The sequence below is a fragment of the Piliocolobus tephrosceles genome, chromosome 18 (assembly GCF_002776525.5).
Source record: "Piliocolobus tephrosceles isolate RC106 chromosome 18, ASM277652v3, whole genome shotgun sequence".
NCBI classification, from domain to species: Eukaryota; Metazoa; Chordata; class Mammalia; order Primates; family Cercopithecidae; genus Piliocolobus; species Piliocolobus tephrosceles.
Genome location: NC_045451.1, coordinates 22,957,834 through 22,984,991, shown reverse-complemented (window position 1 = coordinate 22,984,991; position 27,158 = coordinate 22,957,834). Strand labels below are relative to the sequence as shown.

Here is a 27,158-nt window from a genome sequence, read left to right as displayed (position 1 = left end):
ATTCTTTACAGAGAATGTTGAAAGGGTATTAAGATTTAACAATTACAATGGGACAGACTAACATTGGAAATTTTATTAAAATTATAGTTTTTCACTGAGAATAAAACTGAAGTTATATTCTTTCCGACATTCCTGTATCCATTCCATTTCCTAGAACATTAAAAGAAAAAGTAGTATTGGGAATCAGCTCCTAAAATAATACTATGCGCCTCACATTTTTTTTTTAAGCTTGACTCTATATTTAAAAACTCCCCTCAGCATGTTAAAAACTAAAAGCTTTACTCATTGATCCTTTGTCACACATTGGATTTTTAAAATTTGCTCCATTTCTAAAAACACAATATTCTAGGTGCTGTCTACTTTAAAATATTGCACCTATCTCTTTTTTGAGACAAGGTCTCATTGTTACCTAGGCTGGTCTTGAACTCTTCAGTGCAAGTGATGCCCCTGCCTCAGCATCCCAAGAAGCTGGGACGACCAGCATACCACCATGCCTAATTAAAAACTGCCTCTCATGATTTAAACAACATACTTCTTTCATTCTGAGATGCCACTCATTGGTCAGTTTTCATTGTTTTCAAAGGCAGCCATATATTATTTCGAGAAAATATTTGATAATGAGTATACTAAGTTTAATATAACCATTTTCTTTGATTTCATTTGAATAGGACATTTCTAATACTTAAAACTCAACTTGATTATAATTCTTTTTTTTTTTTTTTTTTGTCGCCCAGGCTGGAGTGCAACAACACAACTGCGGCTCACTGAAGCCTCAATCTCCCAGGCTCAAGTGATCCTCCAGAGTAGCTGGGACTACAGGCGCACCACCATGCCCAGCTACTTTTTGTATTTTTTGTAGAGATCGGGTTTCACCATGCTGCCCAGGCTGGTCTCAAAATCATGGGCTCAAGCAATCTGCCCATCTTAGCCTCTCAAAATGCTGGGATTACAGGAGTGAGCCACTACATCCAGCCTGGATGATGTACTACTTCATACTACTACTACGTATATTCTGTGAAACTCTCAAAAACATTCTTAAATGAACACATACTTTAGCATTCTTCTAATTTACAAAAATAGAATTATTCCATCACAACAAACAAATTGTACCAGTTTGGCATGACATTCTCAGTGGCTCTGTGCTGGTTCCTACTTTCTTTTTCTAAATATTCTACTATTCTTTTCTCACTGTCCTACCTATTCCTCTAAATGACTGTAGGTAAGAAGCGTGAGCTGGGTTTCAATGCTAAATTTTTTAAAAGCAATTAATAACTGCTAAAAAGTAGGTGATTCTTATGAGTAGCACTTTAATAATGACATCTAATATACATCACTTAAAATCACCTCAAGCACTAGTCAATCTTTAGAAAGGCTGGGTGTAGTGGCTGAAGCCTATAAACCCAGCACTTTGGGAGGCTGAGGTGGGAGGACTGCTTGAGCCCAGGAGTTTGAGACCAGCCTGGGCCACACAGGGAGACTTCATCTCTACAAAAATAAAAAATTAGCTGGGTGTGATGGCATGTGCCTGCGGTTGCAACTGCTTGGGAGGCTGAGGGAGGATCACCTGAGCCCAGTAGGTCAGGGCTATACTGAACCAAGGTTGTGCCACTGTACTCCAGCCTGGGCAACAAAGCAAGAACCTGCCTCAAAGGAAGAAAAAATTCAGATATACTTTAGGTCATCTTATAAAATGTAATATTATCTTTTTAAAAAGTCATTTTTAAGGCAGGTGCAGTGGTGCATGCCTGTAATCCCAGCATCTCAGGAGGCTGAGGTAGGAAGATTATTTGAGCCCAAGAGTTCAAGTCAGCCTGGGCAACGAAGCAAGACTCCATCTCAAAAAAAATATATAAAAAGTCATTTTTACTAAGATCATGACCACTACACTTTCAAGGAAAGTAAACAGGATTTTACAAATGCATCACTACTTATTACCAGGTATAAAGAATAAAGCACAAATATCTTCAGTTTTAGTATCAAGTTGTAGAATAAACTTCTAGCAAAAGTTACCATATACATATAAAATAACTGACAAAAACCCACAAATAGTCAAAAATCAATCTGTCCTTCCTCTTCAGGGCACATAAATTAAAAAGAAGAAAATTTATTCTATTATACATTTTACTCATTTCAAACTGAGTGGATAAATACCACTTTAAAGAATCACTTAGACTCACCTAGGATACTGAAAATAGTGTTGTTACTCACAAACCCATTAAATACATATGGATGAAATTACTACTTACAGTTACACTGTTAACATTCTGAAACTTAACATAACGAAGTGGAACAATGCCATCTTCTTTAATATCATCCTCTGTCAGTTCCAGAGCTTGAGTTGGTTCACTTCGTTCTGCCTCTTCAAAATCCATAGATCGGGGCAGGTTGATAAAAATTTTTACATATTTAGGGCCTTGACCTATAAAATGGTAGAATAAAATGAAATGTTGAAAAACCTCAAATATACTATACTCCCTTTACCACAACACTCACACTACACACAGACACACACAAATCAATATACATAAACTTCAAATAACTCCATTATTAGAACTTGTACAAAAGTCTGAGTATTCAGGCAGCCAATCCTTTATTTTCCAATACACGTTTACTGTTCCTTCTCGGCCTAGCTAACACTGTGGTAAATATTAGGAATATAAGATTAAAACAAACACATACACATAGAGCAAGTCCCTGCCCCCAACTACAAAAGACATGCTACGATAAACAAAATACCACAGGAGAGGAGGTACAAGGAAGGTGACAACGGATTCTGACAATATATGCAGATTAACAAAAAGCTTCATAAAATAGCATTTGAACTAGATCTTATAGTTGCCAATAGTTGGTACATTTAGTTATTTAGGAGGAGAGCCTTATCAGTGACATTTAGCCAAAAGAAAATTAATAAAAATTGCCAAATTTCATTTTAGGGATTAATTAGGATGTGCTAAGTGGTAAAGTCCCAAGTATAGAATGCCTTAATCCCTTTAACTTCAAGGAACAATTTAACACCCGTATTTTGTGGCTGAAGAAGGAAAAGTAAGACTCATTTCTGCAGCATTTGCTTATAGAAATACTTTGTAATTTCAGAGTAAAAGTACAATTTTATTAATAAAAAATTATTAACATAAAAATTTAGCAGAACAAATAAGAAAATGCTATCTTCTAAATAAGGCCTTGGCTATTTCTTCCAATCAATCAAAAAAATATCGAACCCTAGTCTCCATTCCCCTATTACCCCTCAGAAAAAGCTTAACAGAAAAAGAAGAAATGGGGGGGAAAAGGAAAATTCTTTATTTTAGAAGAGAAATCCCAAGTCTGCGCAATAATATTTACATGCATCGATATAAAAAAGATGATACTATTAATAGGGCACAAACAGGAATATCTGGAGCCTCAGTTTTCTCACTTAAAACAAAAGGGGTTTGAAATAAATCTTTCAGTTTTGATTCTAAAATATGGCTGCTCAGAATCTACAGTTTTAGAACAGTTGGAAAAACATATTCAGCACTTCTCAGATTAAAAGGAAACAAATGTTAAAATAAAAAAGTATAAAAATAACTAAGTTCTCTTTCTTTCACACTTTTAGTACCTCATAATCTCACATTATTTACCCATTCATTTATATCTTACTTTGTTCCAAAACAAGCCAGGCGCACTGCTCACACCTGTAATCTTAGCACTCTGTGAGGCCAAGGTGGGTGGATCACCTGAGGTCAGTAGTTCAAGAACAGCCTGGCCAACAGTTGGTGAAATCCTGTACTAAAAATACAAAAATTAGTCGGGCGTGGTGGTGCCTGCCTGTAGTCCCAGTCCCAGCTACCCAGGAGGCACAGGTGGGAGAACTGCTTGAACCCAGGAGGCAGAGGTTACAGCAAGCTAAGATTGCACCACCACACTCCAGCTTGGGCAACAGGACAAGACTGTCTCCAAAAAAAAAAAAAAAACCTACCTCTACTTAATAAAAAGTTTTAATTTTATGCTAACAGTTCTACAAAGCAGGAAGTTAGTTTAAAGAAAAGCTATCCTTTACTCACCATTATCTGGTCCTTGAAATTTCATGGAATAAAGCTTAACAGGTTGATTGAATGCCACAGTAATAAGTAGCTGTGGAGAAAAGAGTTTCATTTTAAAAGGGCTCTTGTACACCTTGAGTACACAAACTACTGCAGTAGGATGAAAATAACAGGCAAGAAAAAAAAAAAAACAACCTAATTCATCGAACAAAACCAACGTAACATGAAAAATCAGCAAGTTGAAAGTCACTTGATTAGATAACATTTGAGAAATACCACCATCAGTTTTTTATGCAAGGGAATACAAGAAAAAAATTCATCAAGTAAATACTAAAACTATGCATAGGAATGTTAAGGTCTTGTGAGCTATAAACTGGCAAGCAACCTGCTTTCTAACAAATCAAACAAAAATCGCAAATTAAAATTTAAACTATTCATTTTAGCATACAGCTCTAGGATGGTTTATTTGTCAAGAATCTATTCACATAACTTGACGATTTAGAGGCAATACACAGGTTACGCAAAGACTAGCCCTGAAATGGACTCTGATCCCAAACTTAAGAGAATAGGGCTCTTACAGCTCTGAGGAAACCTCCAAACTTCCATCCTACATTTCCTTGACTGACTGAATCTGGAAGGCCACATAAGGGAAGAGGAATATGAAACACTGTCAGAAAGCCTATCTCTCTGAAACTCTTCTGGATCATTTGCACAATCTTCTTTCCAGCCAAAAGTGCGTTGGATGTAGTACCTATGTTTCTACCCTGGAAAGATTTCCTGGGTAGGAAAATCTCAGGAAGCCTGAGCCAGTCCTGCTGATTAGCATTCTCACATTATTTTTAGGGCACCATTCTACAAGAAACACAATGTGAATGACACTCTCAAAGTTGTAAAATATGGTGGCTCTGGGGTTACAGCATAGAAAAGATGGGGTTTGGATTTATGATTCCAGAATCATGTTGTGGTTTATCTGCCTGAGAAAATAACTAGGTTATTTCCTTTAGTTACACCAATACTTTTTATACTCAACCCATAATAGGGTATCAAAAAATAATAAGCATGACATGATTAGGGAACTGAACTGTAGATGAAAAGCAGAAGAGATGAGAAAGCTTAAAGCAGATCAAGTCAGCCTCTTCCTAAAGCCAGTGAAGAGTCATTTCACTCTTGTAAGGAAGGGAAACATGCAGATTTATATTTTAGAAAAATAACTTTTGTTATCATATAGAAGATGAACCAGAATGGGCCAAATCAGAGACAATGGAAGAGAAAGTAAACTGAGGAAAACAGCCAAAAATTTAAAAAGCTTGATCAAGGAGGTAACACCCAACTTACTCTGTGATAAGGGCAAGGCAGGGAAGCATAGGGAATATAATACAGGTTTCTATCTAGGAGAAAGGAGTTAGCCACATGGAGAGGGCTCATCTCATTAGTCTCTATTTCTCAGATACAAATTCATCTGGGTGGAAAGAAGGTATGGAAGTCAGGTCAAGGATGAACAAAAGGACCAAACAGTGGTAACAGCTCAATTCTGCAGTGGGTCTCATCCAAGAGTTCAGCAATTTTTCTTAGTGCACCTAAGTTCTTTTATGTGGCAGCCCACATACAAGATCAGAGAAAGGAGGTGGGTATGTATGGTCAAAAAACAAAAGTCAAAGATACTGAAAGCTATAGAAATGAAAGGAAGAAGTGATCATCTGGGAAGGAGAGACAAAAGCCACAAGATGGGAACAAGATAAAGAAACAAGAGTAGGCATAAATAGTGATAATCCCCACAAGCTTAACTTCAGCCCTTAATTACCTGTTCATCACAGTCAGATTCCAAGAAGGTCGTGTCTTTTCGTAAACAGTTGTCAAATCCATGCTCATCACTTTCATTAAGACATTCACAACCAGCTTTGTTAATAAAAGGCATTAAATCCATCTGAAAAAAAAATTAAATCAAGATTTTAGGCAACATATTTGGATTAGGTATAAAAATGTTAATAAAACAATTTAAATCTGTGATTCTCTTTAGGCAATTTTAAAGAAAACACTTTTAAAACAGTTCATAAAACTTTTACAGTAGTCCTTTTATTTGCATTTCCGACTGAGATCTACCATCAATTATTAAAGCCAAATCTAGGCTTAGCCTACTTGTTAATGTATCAGAAATTATGTCTTTAACACTAAGATTATAAAATGTTGACTTATACTTTAAAAAATAAGTGTTTTACAGAAGAAAATATGCAAATTAAAATATCTGTAAGATCCAAAAAAAGCCTATTTCCCTCCTAGTGGCCAAGGACTCTTTCTATAAGATGTCTGATTTAAGATGAGTAGCAAATAAGGACTTACAGTTTTTATCATGAAAAATTTCAAACAGACAAAAATATAATAACGTAGTGAATCCCATGTATCCACCACCTCCAGCTATAATAATCATCAACTCAAGGCCACTCTTGCCTCATCTTTAACCCCCAACGACATCCTAACTCTCCTCCTGATTAGTTTGAAAAAAAAAAAAAATCTTTTCATTTCATTCATGAACATTTCAGTGTGAATTTCTAAGCAATAAGAAGTAAAAAACACACACACACACATTCTCAGTATCATTATCACAATCAGTAATTCCTTAATACCATCAAATCAGTGGTCAAATTTCCTCAACTGTCTCATAAATATTTTACAGTTGAACTGTTACACTCAGAATAAAGTCAAAAAAAAGCATATGCCAAAGAAAAAGGCCTGGTACGACGGCTCATGCCTCTAATCCCAGCACTTTGGGAGGCTGAGGTGGGTGGACACCTTGAGCTTAGGAGTTCAAGACCAGCCCGGGCAACACAGTGAGACCTTGTCTTTAAAAAATTAGCTGGGTGCATTGGCATGTGCCTTTAGTCCCAGCTAATTAGGAGGCTGAACTGGGAGGATGGCTTGAGATCAGGATATCAAGGCTGCAGCGAACTGAAATTGCGCCACTGTACTCCAGCCCAGGCGGCAGAGCGAGACCCTGTCTCAAAAAACAAACAAACAAAAAGTATAAACATTATATTTGGAGGCTCACCCCTGTAATCCCAGCATTTTAGGAGGTTGAAGCGGGCAAATCGCCTGAGGTCAGGAGTTTGAGACCAGCTTGGCCAACATGGTGAAACTCTGTCTCTACTAAAAAGACAAAAATTAGCCAGGCATGGTGGCAGGCACCTGTAATCTCAGCTACCTGGGAAGCTGAGGCAGGAAAACTTCTTCAACCTGGGAGGCGGAGGTTGCAGTGAGCCAAGATCGCACCACTGCACTCCACAGCCTGGGCGACAGAGCAAGACTCCGTCTCCAAAAAAAAAACCGGCCGGGCGCGGTGGCTCAAGCCTGTAATCCCAGCACTTTGGGAGGCCGAGGCGGGCGGATCACGAGGTCAGGAGATCGAGACCATCCTGGCTAACATGGTGAAACCCCGTCTCTACTAAAAAAATACAAAAAACTAGCCGGGCGAGGTGGCGGGCGCCTGTAGTCCCTGCTACTTGGGAGGCTGAGGCAGGAGAATGGCGTAAACCCGGGAGGTGGAGCTTGCAATGAGCTGAGATCCGGCCACTGCACTCCAGCCTGGGCGACAGAGTGAGACTCTGTCTCAAAAAAATAAAAAAATAAATAAATTATATTTGGTTCCTATGTCTCTGAAATCTCTTTTAATCTAGTCATTTAGCTTATAGATTTCTCAATATTTTGGATTTTACTGTTTGCTTCCCTGTGATGTCAGTCAGCACATGTCCATCTCTGTATACTGTAAACTAACACTTCCATACCTCCCACACAACGTCAGAGTTGTGTTAACAGCAGCTGGTCATGCTTGTCTTGTTTCTGACCTTAGTAGGAATGCTTCCAGTGTTCCCTTATCAAGATTTTACTGAATGCTTTAGGAATAAAGGGGTATTTAAATTTTGTCAAATGTCTTTTCTGCATATTTGGAGATCATGATTTTTTTCCATAGGTCTACTAACGTCACAGATTAAGTAAACTTCCTAACATAAACATCTCTTACATGCTTTAAAAAAACTCAATTTTTTTTTTTTTTTTTTGAGACAGTCTCACTCTGTCGCCCAGACTGGAGTACAGTGATGCAATCTTGGCTCACTGAAACCTCCACCTCCTGGGTTCAAGTGATTCTCCTGCTTCAGTCTCCTGAGTAGCTGGGATTACAGGCGTGTGCCACCACGTCTGGCTAATTTCTGTATTTTTAGTAGAGTTGGGGTTTCACGTTGGCCAGGTTGGTCTCCAACTCCTGGCCTCAAGTGATCTACCCACCTCAGCCTCCCAAAGCGCTGGGATTACAGGTGTGAGCCACCACACCCAGGCCATGATGATATTATTGAATTTTGTTTACTAACACTTTATTTAAAAGTTTTACACCAATATTCATAATTGAAACTGGTCTGTGGCTTTCTTTTTGGTGCACCCTTTGTCAAATTATCAGATCAATGTCATAGTTCAAAAATAAATTAAGAAGTTTTCTTTTTACTTAAGATCTGAAGTAGTTACAGTAACACCAGATTACCTGATCTTTGTAAGGATTTGGCAACATTTACCTGTAAAGTCATAGAAGTCTTTATAGAAGAAATCTTTACGACTATTTCTTCTATTTCTCTATGGTGCTGGTCTATTCAGGTGTTCTGCTTCTAGTAGAGTTGATTTTGGTAAAAGTGTATTTTTCCAGAAAAGTATCCATTTCATCTAAACAAGGATTACTTTTCAAGTCTATCAAGTATTATAGATGAGTCACATGTTCACCTCTCTATCTCAAAGGGCTTTCATTACGTTTTTTAAAGAGAAGATACTAATACATACATACATAATTCTGAAAGATTGAAGAAAACTTTGTATGTCAAGTAAATATGAAAATGGCAATAATCATTAGTATAGACCTCTAGTTATACAAAAAACAGCCTAAATGCTTTCAAAGCTAAAATGTTATAGTAAATGTATTACTTAGAGTAACGTATAGCCAATTTAAAAGATGGGGAGGGAAGAAAGAAGGGCCACAGAGCAAAGTTTTACTATAGCAGAATTATTCGGAGCATTACGAACATTTGCCTTAAAAGGGCAGTTTTGACAAAATCTTTTAAATGTTTTTGTCTTCCGTCCTATCTATATGTCACTTCAATATGATATCTAGGATTAAGAAAACATTACAGTCAGACTTGCAATATCAAAATGATAAAAATACTAGGTGGGTAAATTCTTCTCAATAGTTTTTATTTTTATTTATTGTGGGGCACACAAAACATATATGTGTGTGTGTGTGTGTGTGTGTGTGTGTGTGTGTGTGTGTCTTTTGTTTTTTTGCAACAAAGTCTCCCTCTGCTGCCCAGGCTGGAGTTGCAGTGGCACAATCTCGGCTCAATGCAACCTCCGCCTCCTGCGATTCTCCTGCTTCAGCCTCTGAGTTGCTGGGACTACAGCAGTGTGCCACCACACCTGGCTAATTTTTGTGTTTTTGGTAGAGATAGGGTTTCTGATGTTGGCCAGGCTGGTCTTGAACTCCTGACCTCAGGTTATCCGCCCACCTTGGCCTCCCAAAGTGTTGGGATCACAGGTGTGAGCCACTGTGTGCCCAGCTCACAAAACATATTTAAAGGGCTGCATTAAAGTATTTTGTTATACAATATACAACACTGTCTGGGACAAACTGGCATTATTACACTGCATATTTGACATAACTGGAAACTGACATATTCTGAAAACCTGCAATGAGAAATAAATGTAGTTACCTTTATAATCAACATGCCAATCATGGGAAAATAATCAGGTAAATCCAGAATATGCAACTGTCTCTAAAACAGATATCCTAGCTGGGCACGGTGGCTCACACATGTAATCCTAGCACTTTGGGAGGCTGAGGCAGGTGGATCACCCGAGGTCAGGAGTTTGAGATCAGCCCGGCCAACACAGTGAAACCCCCCTCTACTAAAAATACAAAAATTAGCCAGCTGTGGTGGCGCATGCCTGTAATCCCAGCTACTTAGGAGCCTGAGGCAGGAGAACTGCTTCAACCGGATGGCGGGGCCGGGGCCAAAGGGGCGACAGAGGTTGTAGATCGTGCCACTTCACTCTAGCCTGGGCAAAAGTGTGAAACTCCATCTCAAAAAAAAAAAAAAAAATTAAATAAAACAGATAGCCTAGACCCATGCTATTCAGTATGATATTCATTAGCCACAAGTGGCAATTTAAAATTAAATTAATTAAAATTAGATAAAATTAAATATTCAGTCCCTCAGTTGCACTAGTCATATAAGAAAATGTTCAATAGAAAAGTGCACCTACTGGCCACCATATGACTAGACTGGCGCTGGTTTAGACTTCCAAAACGGGAAACCATGACAAAAAAACGCAGAGAAAAGTTTCTAGACCAAAGAATATTAATTAGGACAACTTAAATGCAATGCATCATCCTTGATTTGACCCTAAATGGTAGAAAACAGCCATAAAGAATATTTTGGGGATAACTAAGAAAATTTGAATGTAGAATAATTAGAAATACTGTATCAATATTAAATTTCTTGGAGTTATAATGGTATCACGGTTATATATGATTACCAATTTTAAATACTGAATAACCCTGTAAGACCTAAATAAATAGTTCAAAACTTTAATGTCTTGATTGACACCTGACAGAAAAAAAGGGACATTTAAAAATACAGCTTTTCATATTTCATCCATAACATTTGCACAAAAACTGAGTTTTTATTTCTTAAAACTTCATTTTTTCCTGTCTATTTCCTATCTGAGGCCAAAATACTCATACCACAGCTGATGTGTAAAGGAGTAAGCCTGCAGCTAGGCAACAAGACTGTTGTGCTCCTAAGACTTTTTAATGCAAACACCCTTAGTAATAAAGGGAAAAAATACAAAGACATAAACACAATGGTTTTTACAAGTTAAATGATTTCCAAAACTGTCCAAAAGATGTAACAACCCTGACATAAACAATATGGTCATACTTCCTAATTGGACATTACAATTTCAAATTACAGGTGTATTTTAAATAAACAGTAATTGTACTTGCCTAAATCAATGCTGGTATCACGTTACTGATGCTTTCTGACACCCTTCCAATCTCCCACTACACACACATACACAAAGAATCTCTCATTTTTATTGGACTATAGCATCTCTTCATTTGGCATGATATAGAGAGGACTTGTAGCTCCATGACACAGAACTGTTTCAATATGCCTGTTATACCTTGTTCAAGATATTAGCTTTGGCTGGGCGCAGTGGCTCACGCCTGTAATCCCAACACTTTGGGAAGCCAAGGCGGATGGGTCACCTCAGGTCAAGGGTTTGAGACCAGCCTGGCCAACATGGTGAAACCTTGTCTCTACTAAAAATATAAGAATTAGCCGGGCATGGTGGCGGATGCCTGTAATCTCAGCTACTGGGGAGGCTGAGGCCAGAGAACGGCTTGAACCCTGGAGGCGGAGGTTGCAGTAAGCTGAGATCGTGCCACTGCACTCCAGCCTGAGAGACTGTGCCTCAAAACAAAATTTTTAAAAATTAGCTTTAACTGAGGTAACTTTTAAAAAAATGCATTCCTTGATAAGCCAGTGCAGTAACTTTATAAACAGAGAAATTAAAAACTATATATATCTCTTAGTATGTAGGATTTACCTATTTGTATAAAAAAAATCTAATACCATGAAGTGCTGTTTCCAAAGTTTGCTTCCTTCTTGAATAGCTCGTAAATTAAAAATGCTGCATTCTAACTATTCATACCCTGTAGTTTCCACACACTATCCTTTAGATTCTTGGTCTTTATGTTGCTATTTGGAATAAGTTACTCTTAAAACCTAAAATAATACATGTGATACTAAAGTCCAATTTGATTCTAAAACGAAATCAGTAACTAGACTTTTTTAAAAAAAAGAGTGCCAGAAAAGAGGGCATACATTTAAAATGTAAAACCACAGGAAGTAAGTGGCAGCAAAAGGAGTTCAATATATAATGGCCATAATTAAAACTTGTAAGTCATTTTACATAACTGTCAAAAAGTGAAAAAAAAATTTCCAATGCATACTTCACTTTTGGAGAAAAAAAAAGTATAAAGCTAGTATTTTTAAATGGCTATTAAAATAGTTCGGAAAGCAGATTAAGAAAACGTGGCAAAGAAAATTAGGAGGAATTTAGGAAAAATGGTTTATGATAGAGGCTTAACACACAGATGTACATACAGACAAAACTCAATAGTCAGCTAATAAATTTAATTTGAAAGCTCTTATTTAAAAGCATTCTAAACCAATAAGAGATAGAACATGAAAACATAGTTATATTTCATTTTAACCAAATAATGACATGTACAAGATATTATATATTATGATTTCACTTTTCAGTCTACATACATAGCCTTTTGGAATATCTGTGTCTTCACCGCTTCCAGGGTCATTTTCTAAGTGCTGCTTGATTTTTTCTTCTAATCCCACAGCATCTGCTCCTTGATATTGATCAATTCTCACTTTGTTTCGAAAAAACAAAAATGTAGGTGTTGCTGATATATTGTTGGTGGCAGCTGTTCCCTAGAATTGGCAAGTTGGACAGTGTTATGAATTAAATCTTAAACCACTTTGAATATTCATTCTACACCTTTATGGAAGTTAAATATCATAAGCATAAACTAAAAACATGTAAAATACTGCAATTTTGTTATTTAAGGACAAAACACACCTATTCCTAAGAGAGTTCCCCTTTGGGCACAGCTACATTACCTTTACACACACAATAAAGGACATTCCCTATACTTTTATCATTTTTACTGTTAAATACATCATCTAGTAGAAAAATTAGCTTCCAATGCAGAAATTCTGCTTTACACCAGACAGGTCTTTCATAATTACATTATTTCTCAAAAAGAATAACCAAGAATGGTAGTGATAAAGTCAACACAAACCACTGCTACTAGAAAAAAGTGCATGTCTGAAAACCGGTAGCCAATCTGCCTATGAAAAAGAGGTAATGTATTTCGCACTGCCACCATCACCCAATTGTCACTCTTACAGAAATGACTTTCGGTCACCCATCAAACACATTCTAACAGCTATCTTTTTAAATTCTGTGCTAGCTTCACAATCGTATAAGACTATAACTACTGAATGGAAATTACCTAATACCCACTGAGTATCCCAGTTTAAACTTTTCATGACAAATATAAAGGAAACAGTAAAGCAAATACAGCACCTTATTCCAATATTATGAAAATCATTACTATACTTTTTAAAGAAAAATAACATAAAGATAACATAGGAATGTCTTCTCAAAGCCTCTAGGTGAAAAAACTATGACCTTTCAGGAAAGTGCTGCCCAAAACAATGGATATGTAGTACATGTGAGCTACACATGCAATTTTAAATTTTCTATTAACTATAATAAAAAAGTAAAATAAGTAAAATCAAGTTTAATATTACAGCACACCTAATACATGCATTTTCAATCTAATCAACATAAAAGACAATGCAATATTTTACATTTTTTAAATACTAAGTCTTTAAAATCTGATCTGTATTTTATACATTCAGTACATCTCAACATGAATTTGCCACAGTTAAAGTGCTCAGTAACCACATGTAGCCAGTGGTTACAATACCTGACAGAACAGCTCCAGGAGAAAGCACTTTCATTTCAGAAATAGTGATTAAATCAGGGGCCAAAGATACAGTGCAATAACACGCAACTAAGTGCTGAAACATAAATGTGTATAACGTAGGGTTTTCAACAAATCCCCAAAGTTAACTACACACTATGTAATATTCTAAAATTTTTTCCACATTCAGAAATTTAACAAAGATAAAGCTGCAGAGCTATAGAGTTGTTTCTTAGAACTAAAGACTCTATTTTTTAGTGTTGGAAGGAGCCTTCCATTTTTTGTTCCTTAACAATTCCCCACATTTCTGCATATACAAATACAGAACTGTCACATACCATCCCAACTAAGTAATCAGGGCAATTCACCTACAACACTGTGGCTCAATCAACAGTAATCATCCATTTTAAAGTTTCTGCTCAGTGTGTCGATTTGGAGATAAGATTACAAACTGATCAATTCAAACTACATCTAAGAACTCCTTGCCACTGCTATATAATGCCAATGCCTTGGGGGTAGAAGATACAATTCTAGGTTTGCAAAACATAAGGAAATGTACTACACAGAACTGCTGGGTGACCTATTAACAACATCGAATTAATTTTATATCAGAAGGTGATTAATACAAACCTGAAGCAATTAATAATGTGCTACTCTTCTTAACTAATGCAGCCTAATGACATCTGTAATAATGACATCAACATAACATCTTCCTATCTTCAAAGGAATAAGTACTATGTGCATCAAGAGATAAATGAAGAATATTAGTGTTGGATTTCAAATTTATTCAAAAGTAAATTAAAAAGAAAAAAAGATTCCTTTCCCTTACCTGACATTGATGTACATCGACTTCCAAGAAAACAGCCTGTGGATATTTATTACTCATAGAACTGAATGCTGGGGCAATCCTCAAACATGGCCCACACCTGTTAGAAAAGGAAAAGGAACACTAAGTAAAATAACACTAAAGATTGTAATTCTAAATCACTTGTTAATTAAACATAAAATAAAACAAACACTGATATTGCTGGCTTTTGACTATGTGGTTTTTTGTTTGTTTTTAGATGGAGTCTCACTCTGTCGCCCAGCCTGGAGTAGAATAGGGCGATCTCTGCTCACTGCAACCTCCTCCTCCCAGGTTGATTCTCCTGCCTCAACCTCACCAGTAGCTGGGATTACAGGTTCCCACGACCACGCCCAGCTAATTTTTGTATTTTTAATAGAGACAGGGTTTCACCGGGTTGGCCAGGCTGATCTCGAACTCCTGACCTCAGGTGATCCACCTGCCTCAGCCTCCCAAAGTGATGGGAGAATTACAGGCGTGAGCCACTGCACCCGTTTTTTTTTGGAGACAGGGTCTCATTCTGTAACCCAGGCCAGAGTACAGTGGCATGATCATGGCTCAGTGCAGTCTGTCTCAATCTTCCAAGCTCAAGTAATCCTCCCACCTCAGTCTTCCAGGTAGTTGCAACTACAGGTGCATGCCACCACACACAGCTACCAAGCTAAATTTTTGTTTGTTTGTTTTGGGAAGTAGGGTCTCACTATATTGCCCAGGCTGGTCTCAAACTCCTGGGTTCAAGTGATCCTCCTGCCTTGGGCCTCCGAAAGTGCAGACATTACAGGTACAAACCACAACCCTAGGCCTGATTCTCTGGTCTATTTGAATAAGTTATTTATATATACTTGTATCAATACTATACTGTCTTAATGAGCCTAGATGTTATATTTAGTCTTCATATCTAATAGTGTTAAGTCTTCCAGCTTTGTTCTCACTGAGAGAAATTAAAGAAAACCTAAATAAATGGAGGAATTTACTCTGCTTATGAATTTGCAAACTCAATATTGCCAAGATACCAATTTTCCTCAATTTGATCTTTACAACTGATGTAAGATCTTGACAGGTTTTCTTGTAGAAATTAACAAAATTTCAATTCTAAAAATTATAGAGAAATACCAAGGACAGCCCAAGTTGTTTTGAGATTCTAATCTGAAAAAAAATATTACCTTAAGAACTATCATAAACCTTTATTAAGAGAATACAGTACTTGTACAAGAATAAGCAAACTGATCAAATCAGTTTTCTTTTTAAAGAAGAGTCTAGAAACAGACCCATCTCACATACAGTACTCTGATGTCTGAAAAACTTCATGCAGCATTGCAGTGGGAAAAGGATGGTTTTTTCAATAAATACTGCTAGATCAACTGTATACTCATACAGGAAAAGCAATGAATTTCAACACACCATACACAAAAATGAATTCCAGATGGGTTGTAGATCTAAATGTAAAAGGTGAAACAATGAGGGTTTTCGGAAAAAAATACAGGAAGATACTTTCAAAACCTCAAACTAAGCAATGATTTCTTATACAGAAGTACTTAAAAAAAAAAAGGATTGACAGACTGGACTATATTTGATAAACTGGAAGATTAAAACCTTTTATTCACCAAAAAATGCCTTTAAGAGACTCGGAAAAAATATTTGCAAAACATATCAATCAAAGGACTTACACTTCTAATATATAAAGAACTCCTACAAAACAAGGACAAGACGGAACCCCAAAAGAAAAAGAATGAACTCTTCAATAGGTACTTGACAAATGAGATTATCCAAACAGTCAATAAATAAAGTCAAAAACTTTCTATACATCTGGAAAGATGTTCTACTTCATTAGTTACCAGGGATACCCGGGAAATGCAGATTAAAACCAACTCCACAAAAATAGCTACAACAAGAATGAAGTATTGTCAAGAATGCAGAGCAACTAAACTTTTATATACTGTGACAGTGCAAGGTGGTATTAACCATTTTGGAGGGAAAAAAACAAACTGCTAGAAATACACTAACACATCAACATTCCTGGGGGATGCATCTAAGAGACATGTTTACCTTAGAGCATTTGAAAAAGTATTATTAGTAACAGTTGTAAGAGTCAAACATTAGAAACAATGAAATTCTTGTCAACAAAAGAATGGGTAAGCTAATTATAGTTATACAATGAAATACTACACAATAATGAAAATAACTGGTGTAAAACCTCTTGCAAAAACATGGATGAACCTCACAAATAACGTTGAGGAAAGAAAGCAACTACTAGCGTATACTACATGACTATTTATATATAGTTCAAATACATGCAAAACCAATCAATGGTATCAGAAATCAGGACAATGGTTACCTTAGTGAGTTACTGATAGAGTAAGACTTCCGGAGGCTAGCAATGTTTTGTTTGTCTGGAAGCTGATTAAATAGGTGTGTTCAGTTTGTGAAAATTAATTGAACTATACATTTCTAATTGTGTGTCATGTATGTCTCAATAAAAGTTTGTAGAAATAAGAAAAATGTTGGATTTTTCATACAGAAATGTAAGAAAAAGCAAATTCTAAAGCACAAAATAAAAACAAATGTTAAAACTCAAGTTGTGATCAATTCCACATTCTTAACATTTCAATCAGCATTTCACCTTGTGTTATCCTGAAGCCATACCCCAAAAATCTAAGAAAATAATATTTACAGTCAACTAAAATTAGTCTTAAACTTTATAGATGGGAATATAAATCATTACACCATTTTTCAAAGGCCATTGATTGGGTCACATCTATTTTAAATGAACACAAGCCAAGATCCAATAATCTCCCTTCTGAAAGTCTATTCCATTTTAACAACACTTACTCTATTTCACAATAACATGTAGTATAAGGAAGTTCAATGTAATATGCTTGTAATAGTGAAAACTTAGAAAACAATTTAAATGGCAATCAATGGAAAACTAGTTTAAAAAGTTAGGACAGGGGCCAGCTCACGACTATAATCCCAGCACTTTGGGAAGCCAAGATGGGCGGATCACTTGAGTCCAGGAGTTAGAGATCAGCCTGGCCAACATGGTGCAACCCCATCTCTACTAAAAATACAAAAACTAGCCAGGCATGGTGGTGCATGCCTGTAATCCCAGCTACTCAGAAGGCTGAGGCAGGATAATCACTTGCACCTGGGGAAGCGGAGGTTGCGGTGAGCCAAGATCACACCACTGCACCCTAGCCTGATACTTTGTAGTGTTTGGGAGGCAAGAAATTCTCATTATAAAACATTCTCTAGGATCACATTTCAAACCTATGTATATACGTAAATGCATATTAAAAAGACAGAGACAGGCACAATGAACAGTTAGTATCCATAATTCTGTATTCTTTGCTTTTTTGTGATGAACAGCCATTCTCATTTTAAAATATTAAATTAGTTGAGAATAAAGAATTTAGTGTTAACTACATTTACACAGGCATCACAAATTACAGAGGTATCCATGCTACAGTACAATATATCCATTCACGAAAACCACCCTCCTGCAAAAACACACACCAAAAAGAGAATTTATGGGAAAAATAAGTTTGTGGCAAACTACTTGAAACCCACGCAATTTTGTAACAAGATCACTAAGAAAGACAGTAACTAGACTGGGCGTGATGATGGCTCATGCCTGTAATCTCAGCACTTTGGGAGGCCAAGGCAGGCGGATCACTTTAGGTTGGGAGTTCAAGACCAGCCTGGCCAACATGGTGAAACCCCGTCTTAACTAAAACTACAAAAATTAGCCGGGTGTGGTCGCGGGCACCTGTAGTCCCAGCTATTCGGGAGGCTGAGGCAAGAGAATCACTTGAACCCGGAAGGTTGTAGTTGAGCCAAGGTCACCAAGATCGTGCACGCCAGCCTGGGCAACAGAGCGAGACTCCATCTTGGGAGGAAAAAAAAAAAAAGACAGTAACTAGGATTCAGGAAAAAGATGGACATCCCAGCATGTGGCTCAGAGCAGGAAGCTACCCTGGGGAATATTTGAAATGAACAAAATCAACTGGAAATGATGCTTACAGGTGTTGTGACAAATCAGACTGAAGTGGAGCTCTGAGCCAGTGGGGCTGCCATTAAGGAAGGAACAAGAGAAAATGCAACACTGAAAATAAACCCTTCTGGGGAACAAGCGATAGGTGTAGGCACTCTTATTTAACTTCATTAAGTTTCTTAAAATAAACAAGAGAGGGAATTTGCCTGTGTGGCTGACAGCTTTCTGCTTCCAGAAGAAGGTTTTATTTCTGTGTCTATTTTTCAATACCTAGGAATAAATCACATAGGAACCAATACAACTTCCATATCACACTGACATCTCTCTATTCATCAATTATTGATGAGCTAACTGGTGCTACAGACATACATCTTGCAGTTGAACAGACTATTAAAATTATGGTTACTGTGCAAAAAAACTGTTTCAAGACTTTATCTAGATTCTTTAATTTTAGTTAGCCATCATAGGTTGGAACTTTAGTCAAAAACCAAAATGCATCAGCAGAAAAGCATAAATATATACAAAGGCACAAATATATACAGCAGCGCAATTTCACAAAACAATCATTCAAATAAATCAACCATTTTTTTTGTCTTTTGTTTGTTTGTTTTAAGGGTTTCACTCTGTCACCCAGGTTGAGTGCAGTGGCATAACCACGGCTCACTGCAGCCTCAATCCCTCAGGCTCAAGTGATCCTTCCACCTCAGCCTCCCAAGCAGCTGAGACTACACGCATGTGCCACCATACCCTGCTAATCTTTGATGTTTTGTAGACACAAGGTCTGTCTATGTTGCCCAGGCTGATCTCGAACTCCTAGACTCAAGTGATTCTCCCACCTCAGCACCCCAAAGTACTGGGATTACAAGTGTGAGCCACTGTGCCCAGCCAACTGATCATTTCACATAAGATGTTTGTCTCCTCAACATGAGCAGTTGAGAGTAAACAAATTTCCATTAGCTGAGATCATGAACAAGTCCCCTGATTTCTCTGTATAAGATAAAAGGACTCTCCAAGAACTTTTCCCAGCTCTAAAATATTATGCACCCAGTATGCCTGAATTTCAGAATTACACCTTTTTCTCTTGCACACACCTTAATCTGATTAGCAGCCCTTTGCACATTCTAGGATTTCTTATTTCGTTGCAAAAGGTTCAAGACATCACCTAGTCCAGACATTTAAAATGAAGAAAAAAAAAGTAATTTTTCTACTCTAAACCTTCTCTTTGAAAACTTACCTGCTTAGTACAATATATAAAATGTACATGTTAGAAGGATTCTGAGTTATGCTGTTTGAGAAAAAGAATACAGTAAGCTGCTTTCTACAATGTATAAAGAAATAAACCCAGCCAGGCGCAGTGGCTCACGCCTGTAATCCCAGCACTGTGGGGAGGCCAAGGCTGGTAGATCACCTGAGGTCAGGAGTTCGAGACCACCCTGACCAACATGGTGAAACCCCATCTCTACTAAAAATACAAAATTAGCTGGGCCTAGTAACGCATGCCTGTAATCTCAGCTACTTGGGAGGCTGAGGCAGGAGAATCATTTGAACCTGGGAGGCAGAGGTCGCAGTGAGACGAGACTGAGCCACTGAACTCTGCCTAGGCAACAAGAGCGAAACTCTGCCTCAAAAAAAAAAAAAAAGAAAAAAGAAACCCACAGAACTAAAACTTTAAAACAGACATAACCTAATAAAATTAACCAGTAAGTAAGAACTGAAGATCAGAAGATGACCTGCCCAACACCAAACATCCTAGCTGGCGGCAGGGCCATCACTAAAACAGGCAATTCCTAAATACAATCCAAGATCAGCTTTCTTTGAAAGAACATTAGCTTCTTTTTAATACACTTTTTTCTACAGTCATAATACAATATAAATTCCATTTCATGAACCAGCTGTCCTTCCCTATTTGCTACAGTAGCCAGTGTCTTATCTTGAGCAACAACTTGTGTCAACACACACAACTGGTAAGTGGATAATAAAAATATGCTTTCTAAAGCCACGGTTAAAGGTTTTTTATTTTCTTTTTCTTTTTTCCTGCAGGGTAAAACTTTAAGCAATTTATACATGTGCTATATTTACTAATGGGCAGGCTTAATCACAACTGGTATTATTAATTACATAAAACAGCTAGCATTCATTGGGCAGTTACTATATGCTACGCATTCACAAATTCATGTCACCTCATTTAAGCTTTATGACTCCCAAGAACAACAAATTACGAAGCTAGAATTAGATCCCAGAACCCAACTCTTAACTACTATGCTAAAAAGTCCAAAACAGTGTACTAAACAGTGCCTTTCATTGTTACTTCCAAATCAATTGCCAAGATTAAACTGTGTACTACTCTTGAAAGGTAGCCAGACAAACCACAGACAAATCAAACAACTGTATGATTCTATTTCTATAAAGTTCAAATACGGGCAAAACTGATCTGTAGTGTTAAAATTCAAGAATAGTGGGAAAGAAGCCTGGGACGGTGCTGGGAGTCTGGGGTGCTGGTAATGATCTATTTCTTGCACATTTTAGTATACTTGCACTTCAATAAAAAGTTAACAAATAAAGCAAATCTGTTCTCCAAGGCTTCGATATGCCCTCGTCTTACAGCTACTTACTTCACTTGCTAACGTTTTCTGCCTGGTTCCTACGGACTACTGGGCCTGCTAACTCTGCACTTCAATAAACTACCTTCGGTCATCAGTAATTCTGTGGCATGTAATTAACATATGTTTAATATATATTTAGTTATTTGGGTAAGCTATCGTAATTACTAGAATTCAACATCCTAACATACACTGATATCCTTCTTAGATTGTAACAAACCCTAACAAACTACAAAGGCAGATCTGCTTTAAGAAAATTCAATGTATCTCCAGCCTGTGCAACATGACAAAACCCCATCTTTACAAAAAAATTTAAAAATTAGCCAGGCATAGTGGTCCATGTCTGTAGTTCTGGCTACTGCTGGGGCTGAGTTGGGAGGATTGCTTGAGCCCAGGAGGTCAAGGCTGCAAGTGAGCCATGATCACATCACTGCACTGCAGCCTGAGCAACAGAGCAAGACCCTGTCTCAAAAAAAAAAAAAAAAAAAAAAATGCAGTGCATGGTAAACATTATCTACAAAACTGATATATTCATCAATTCAAGATAAAAATCACTGCCTGGGCATGGTGGCTCATGCCTGTAATCCTAGCACTTTGAGAGGCTGAGGCCGGCAGACCACCAGGTCAGGAGTTTGAGACCAGCCTGACCAACATGGTGAAACTCTATCTCTACTAAAAAGACAAAAATTAGCAGGGTGTGGTGGTGCGCACCTGTAATCCCAGCTCCTCAGAAGGCTGAGGCAGGAGAATTGCTTTAACCTGGGAGGCAGAGGTTGCAGTGAGCTGAGATCATGCCACCACACTCCAGCCTGGACGACAGAGCAAGACTCCATCTCAAAAAAAAAAAAATCATTCACACTGTTTAATGGGGTAGGGGCGGGGAGACTGGGATGACACTGTTTAATGGGGTAGGGGCGGGGAGACTGGGATGACGGATGACACAATGCATATTCTTTCAACCGTTTAGTAACAACAAAACTGGTACTGCTTATAACCACTAAAATGTATCTGGGCGTAAGTAACAATTTGGAGACACCTGTTTAAAAAAGTTACCAAAAAGAGTATCAGAGAGTGAACTGAATTGCAGGCAGAGGTGTAAATTACTCAAGGAAAGGCATATCAAAAATTGTCAGGCTCTGTGCGGATACACAGAGATGAACGTGCATTTCTTTTCTCCTTAGGCTGCAAAGATCAAGAACAGCACTTTATAATTCAAACAATGCATTTATTTTTTTTTATTTTTATTTATTTATTTATTTTTTTTTTTTTTTTGAGGCAGAGTCTTGCTCTGTTGCCCGGACTGGAGTGCAGTGGCCGGATCTCAGCTCACTGCAAGCTCCGCCTCCCGGGTTTACGCCATTCTCCTGCCTCAGCCTCCGGAGTAGCTGGGACTACAGGCGCCCGCCACCTCGCCCGGCTAGTTTTTTATATTTTTAGTAGAGACGGGGTTTCACCGTGTTAGCCAGGATGGTCTCGATCTCCTGACCTCGTGATCCGCCCGTCTCGGCCTCCCAAAGTGCTGGGATTATAGGCTTGAGCCACCGCGCCCAGCCAAACAATGCATTTATTAATGGGACCTTAAACAAGTTATTTAACCTCTCTGTGACTCAATGTCCTCAACTGTAAAACAGGGACAGTTGTTAGGGTTATTCTGAGGAACGAATGAGTCAATATAAGAGCTTAAACAAGTTCCTTACACAGACTAAGGAATATGTAAGCATTGACTGTTTTAATCCTTAAAAAATACTCTGGGAAAAGGGTGCTAACCATTCAATGAGGAAAAGACAGTGTTTTTGATAAACGGTGTTGGAAAAATTGGATATCCATATGCCATAAAATGAATTGGACCCTAACTTTATGACATATACCAAAATTAACTCAAAATGGATCAAGGACCTAAACTTAAGAGCTGAAACTATAAAACTCTTAGATGAAAAGATAGGGAGATAGCTTCATGACTTTGAATCTTGCAATGATTTCTTGAATATGACACCAAAAGCACAGGCAACAAAAATACAGATAAATTGTACTTCATCAAAGTTTAAAACTCATGCATCAAAGGGCACCATCAAGAAAAAGACAACCCACAGAATGTGACACAGTATTTGCAAATTAAATATTAACATCTAGAATATACAAAGAACTACTGCAACTCAACCCAGAAACAAACCACTCAATTCAAAAATGGGCACAGAAGGCCTGGTGCAGTGACTCACACCTGTAACCCCAGCACTTTGGGACGCTGAAGTGGGAGGGTCTCTTAGAGCCAGGATTAAGACCAGCCTGGGCAACAAAGTGAGACCTAGTCTCTAAAACAAAAAATAAACTAGTGGGCATGGTGGCATGTGTCTGTAGTCCCATTTACTTGAGAGGCTGATGCGGGAGGATTGCTCGAGGCCAGGAATTCAATGCTGCAGTGAGCCATCATCTCAAAACTGCACTCCAGTCTGGGCAACAGAGCAAGACCCTGTCTCTAACAAATGAGAAAAAAGAAAAGCAAGCAGGCAAGCAAGCAGAGATCCCTGTATAGTAGTGTCCCATAGCAGCATTATCCACAACAGCCAAAGGAAGACACAACTGGAATGTCCATCAAAAAACGAATGGGTAAACAAAATTTGCCATACACATAAATGGATGATGTTATGCAGTTATAAAGAAGAATGAAATTCTGAGACATACTAAGACATGGATGAACCCTGAAAACACTATGCTACGTGAAGTCAAAAAACAAAAGGACAAATGTTATGATTTCATTTATATTAGGTGCCCCAAATTGACAAATTCATAGAGACAGAAAGCAGAATAGAAGTTACCAAGGAGGTAGATAGGGAGAGGCAAATTACTGCTTAATGGGTAGAGTTTTGTCCCTTAGGAGAAGTAAGGATGGGGAGTTACCCTTTAATGGATGTAGAATTTCTGTCTAAAGTTCTAGGAAATAGTGGTGATGGTGGCACAACATTGTGAATGTATAGTCAAGTCTGGGTATGCAGGGGATTAGTTTCAGGACCTCCAGCGAGACACTAAATCACAGATGCTCAAGGGCCTGATAGAAAATGGCATAGTATCTGCACATAACCTACGTCCATTCTCCCATATACTTTAAATCATCTCTAGGTTACTTATAATACTTAATGTAAATGCTATGTAAATAGTTTTTATACTATATTTAGAAAAAAGAAAAAAAGTATGTACATGATCAACACAAATGTGATTTTTTTCCCTAATATTTTCTATCCCCATTTGGTTCAATCCATGGACAGAGGGCTGACTGTCCTTAATGCCAATGAGTTATACTCTCACAAATGGCTAAATGGTCAATTTTATGTTATATATATTTTATCATAAGGCACTAAAGATTCTTACACAGGAAAACAATCTATGTATCATTTTAGTAAAATTTAGACTGAGAGTGGATAAAGCATAGAAGTTAAAAAAGAAAAAAGGTTTAAAAGAGGGCTGGAAAGGAAATTAAATAGATGCTGGAGAAACTATGCTCTCATTCTAAACTGGGACATATTAACTTTGATCTAAGAGGTTTCTTACAAGATTTTACTGAATACAGTTCTTTCTGAGTCTAATACTGATCCCTCATATACATAAATCTGGGGTTCTATTGACAATGAATTTAGACAGGATGTATTAATGGCCAATGAGTTCGAGGAATATTAAAGGTAAATACAATACTCTTACCAGATTTGTAAACGTATACGCTTTTGAACTTACTCCAAATTCAAACATTAATTTTCCCTCAGTTTTTACAAAGAAAAAGAATTTTAATTCCACTAAAATACCTTTTCAAAAGTAATAGATCTTTACCAATTTCTGCAGTTATGCTTATGCTTAAATGACACCACATTGATAGAAAAAAACCTTCCTTCGCAGCAATGTTTCCCCACTTTTCTCACTTCAATCAATTTTTGTTATTCTATTATCTCTCCCACTGCTATAGTAAGTGGGAAAAACAATGTATCACTGAGGAACAAAAGTATAAAAGCTTCGACTGGTCAGAATTAGAAAAGTGAACTAAAAGTGAGGTGAGGTTCCTTACTGAAATCATATCTTCCCTTTTCCACTGTGGCCTAGATAATGTACTACAGGTATTCCCCTATTATTAAGAATACAGACATTACAAAACTGCTAAAAATGAGAAGACATATTTATAGAATTCTAACATTCCTTTTAGGTATTTTAATATGTATGATATCACTTATCCTTTTAAATTTAGTAAAAGCAAAATTCCGTATATCATTTGGGTACCTAGTTCACCACATGAAATGCAAGGTACTATCCTTTATCAATTCAGTGTAAGAGACTGGTCCAAAAATAAGTCTTGTTTTCATATGTATCTGCATCCATTCCCTAAAACGATGTAATCCTAACGTCACCATTTACATACTCAACATTTAGTAAACCATGTACTAGAAACTTTTGTATTTTTGCTCTGAAATTCAAAATGGAATTTTGTGTTTATATAGTTATTTGAACAGTAAAGTGTGTTACATAAACAGTGATTAACAGTAGTAGACTGCTCCAAGGTAGATGTATAAATAACGCCAAGGGGTCAAGGAAAATAAAGCGGAGACCTCTAATACTTCTAACGAAATACTATCAACATACACAAGGAGAGATCTGTGAAACACACACACACACGCTGAAATCTTGGTTCTCAACGCCGAGTTCCAACACGTCATTCTCACATAGGAACGTTATTACACACACATCCACTATAAAAGGTCCACCTGTTCTGAGACCTGTAATTTTGTCGATATTTACCAAAGACAGTTAACATTTTTCAAGATCCCTGTCCTCTTAGTGAAAAAACAGCCTGGTCAAACTAAGACACCCGGTCAACTGGCCACCTGTAATACATACGTACTATCGTGTGTGACCAGTTGCAATCGCATACATAGGGGAGCCTAAGCTACAAGTTAGTGGCCGAACGAGGAAGAAAAAATTTTAACTAATTTAAAAAGCACCCTAACCCAACGTTAACTTAGTTCAAACTGCATTAGCAGAAATTTAGCACTAAGAGCTACGCATATTAGTTGGATCGCCCCATCTGAATCTTCAAAGGCTTTAGAGATGTAGGTGGTGAAAAGAAGCAAAGTCTTCGGTAAATTAAGCTTTTGGAGCTCTGGAGATGCAAATGACAGCTGGCTCCGGAGAAAGAAGGGGTCAGGCTCACGCAAGGGTGGCTGCGGAGACTCCCACAGGCTGAAAGGAATAGGGGCGGGCCACCCCAAGTGCAGAGTTTGTAAGAGGATTGAAAAGGAGCAGGTGAGGAATCTACTGAGCTGGAGAAGTCGGGCAGTCAGGCCTCCGAGCCTGTCTAGGACCCCCTGTGCATAAATAGGGGTTCACACTCGAGAAATGAGGCCTAATTCCGGCAGCTCCTGGGGCTGCGGCCACTGCCGGACATTCCGGGGCAGCAGACGGCTAGGAAACCAGGACCAACAAAGTGTGAAAGGAAAGCAAGAAAGGACAGACGGGGACCCACAAGGGCTCGAGCCTGGCCTCACCCTCTCATGGTGAACTTGACCACGGCGAGTCGGGAGCCCGCGCCGCTCAGCTCTGGCTGGAAATCCGGGTCGCTCCCGACGGGCTTCACCCCCACCATCCTCACAGAGAGCCCGGCAGGGTGGCCGCGACGCCACTGGCTTCGAAACTGAAGGAGAAGACGATCTGGGAGAGGAAGCAGAGACGCTCAGGAAGGCCGAGGCCTGGACACAACAGGCGGCGACCGCGGCGTCTTCTCCCGGGACTCTCAGTGCCGAGTCACGCCAGGGAGCGGAGCGGCCCAGGGGGCGGGGAGGGATGGGGGAGGGGAGAGAAGAAGGAAGGGAAGCCTTGCGGCACCCAGCAGCCACCGCGCGGTAGGGCCGCCGGCGTGACGTCATTTCCGTGCCGTCCGCTTTGGCCTTCACCGCCCAATCCCAAAACGCGAAGCGTAGTCCCACCCTCGACTGAGTAGCCTCGCGCTACCTTGAGCGGCGCAGGCGCAGAGGCAGACGTGTAGAGGTCTCGTGCGCAGGCGCAGACTGAGACTTAAAACTTCGCATATTCCTCCGCGTGTCCCAGATCTGAGACTCTCACCCAGGAGGTG

The 27,158-nt window shown here is 38.3% G+C and overlaps 1 protein-coding gene across 1 annotated transcript in view; it reads right to left on the bottom strand.

The window, feature by feature from the left end:
- The window catches only part of TXNL1 (thioredoxin like 1), a 36,069-nt gene extending 9,135 nt beyond the window's left edge, over positions 1 to 26,934 (bottom strand). Inside the window, exons 1-6 of the mRNA XM_023218356.1 lie at positions 26,575 to 26,934; positions 14,450 to 14,546; positions 12,386 to 12,559; positions 5,821 to 5,943; positions 4,041 to 4,110; positions 2,247 to 2,419 (exon numbers count right to left, since the gene is read on the bottom strand). Of these exons, the coding sequence (XP_023074124.1) occupies positions 2,247 to 2,419; positions 4,041 to 4,110; positions 5,821 to 5,943; positions 12,386 to 12,559; positions 14,450 to 14,546; positions 26,575 to 26,672 (735 nt within the window). The 5' untranslated portion in view covers positions 26,673 to 26,934. The remainder of the gene's footprint in view (positions 1 to 2,246; positions 2,420 to 4,040; positions 4,111 to 5,820; positions 5,944 to 12,385; positions 12,560 to 14,449; positions 14,547 to 26,574) is intronic.
- Between the last annotated feature and the right edge of the window lie 224 nt (positions 26,935 to 27,158).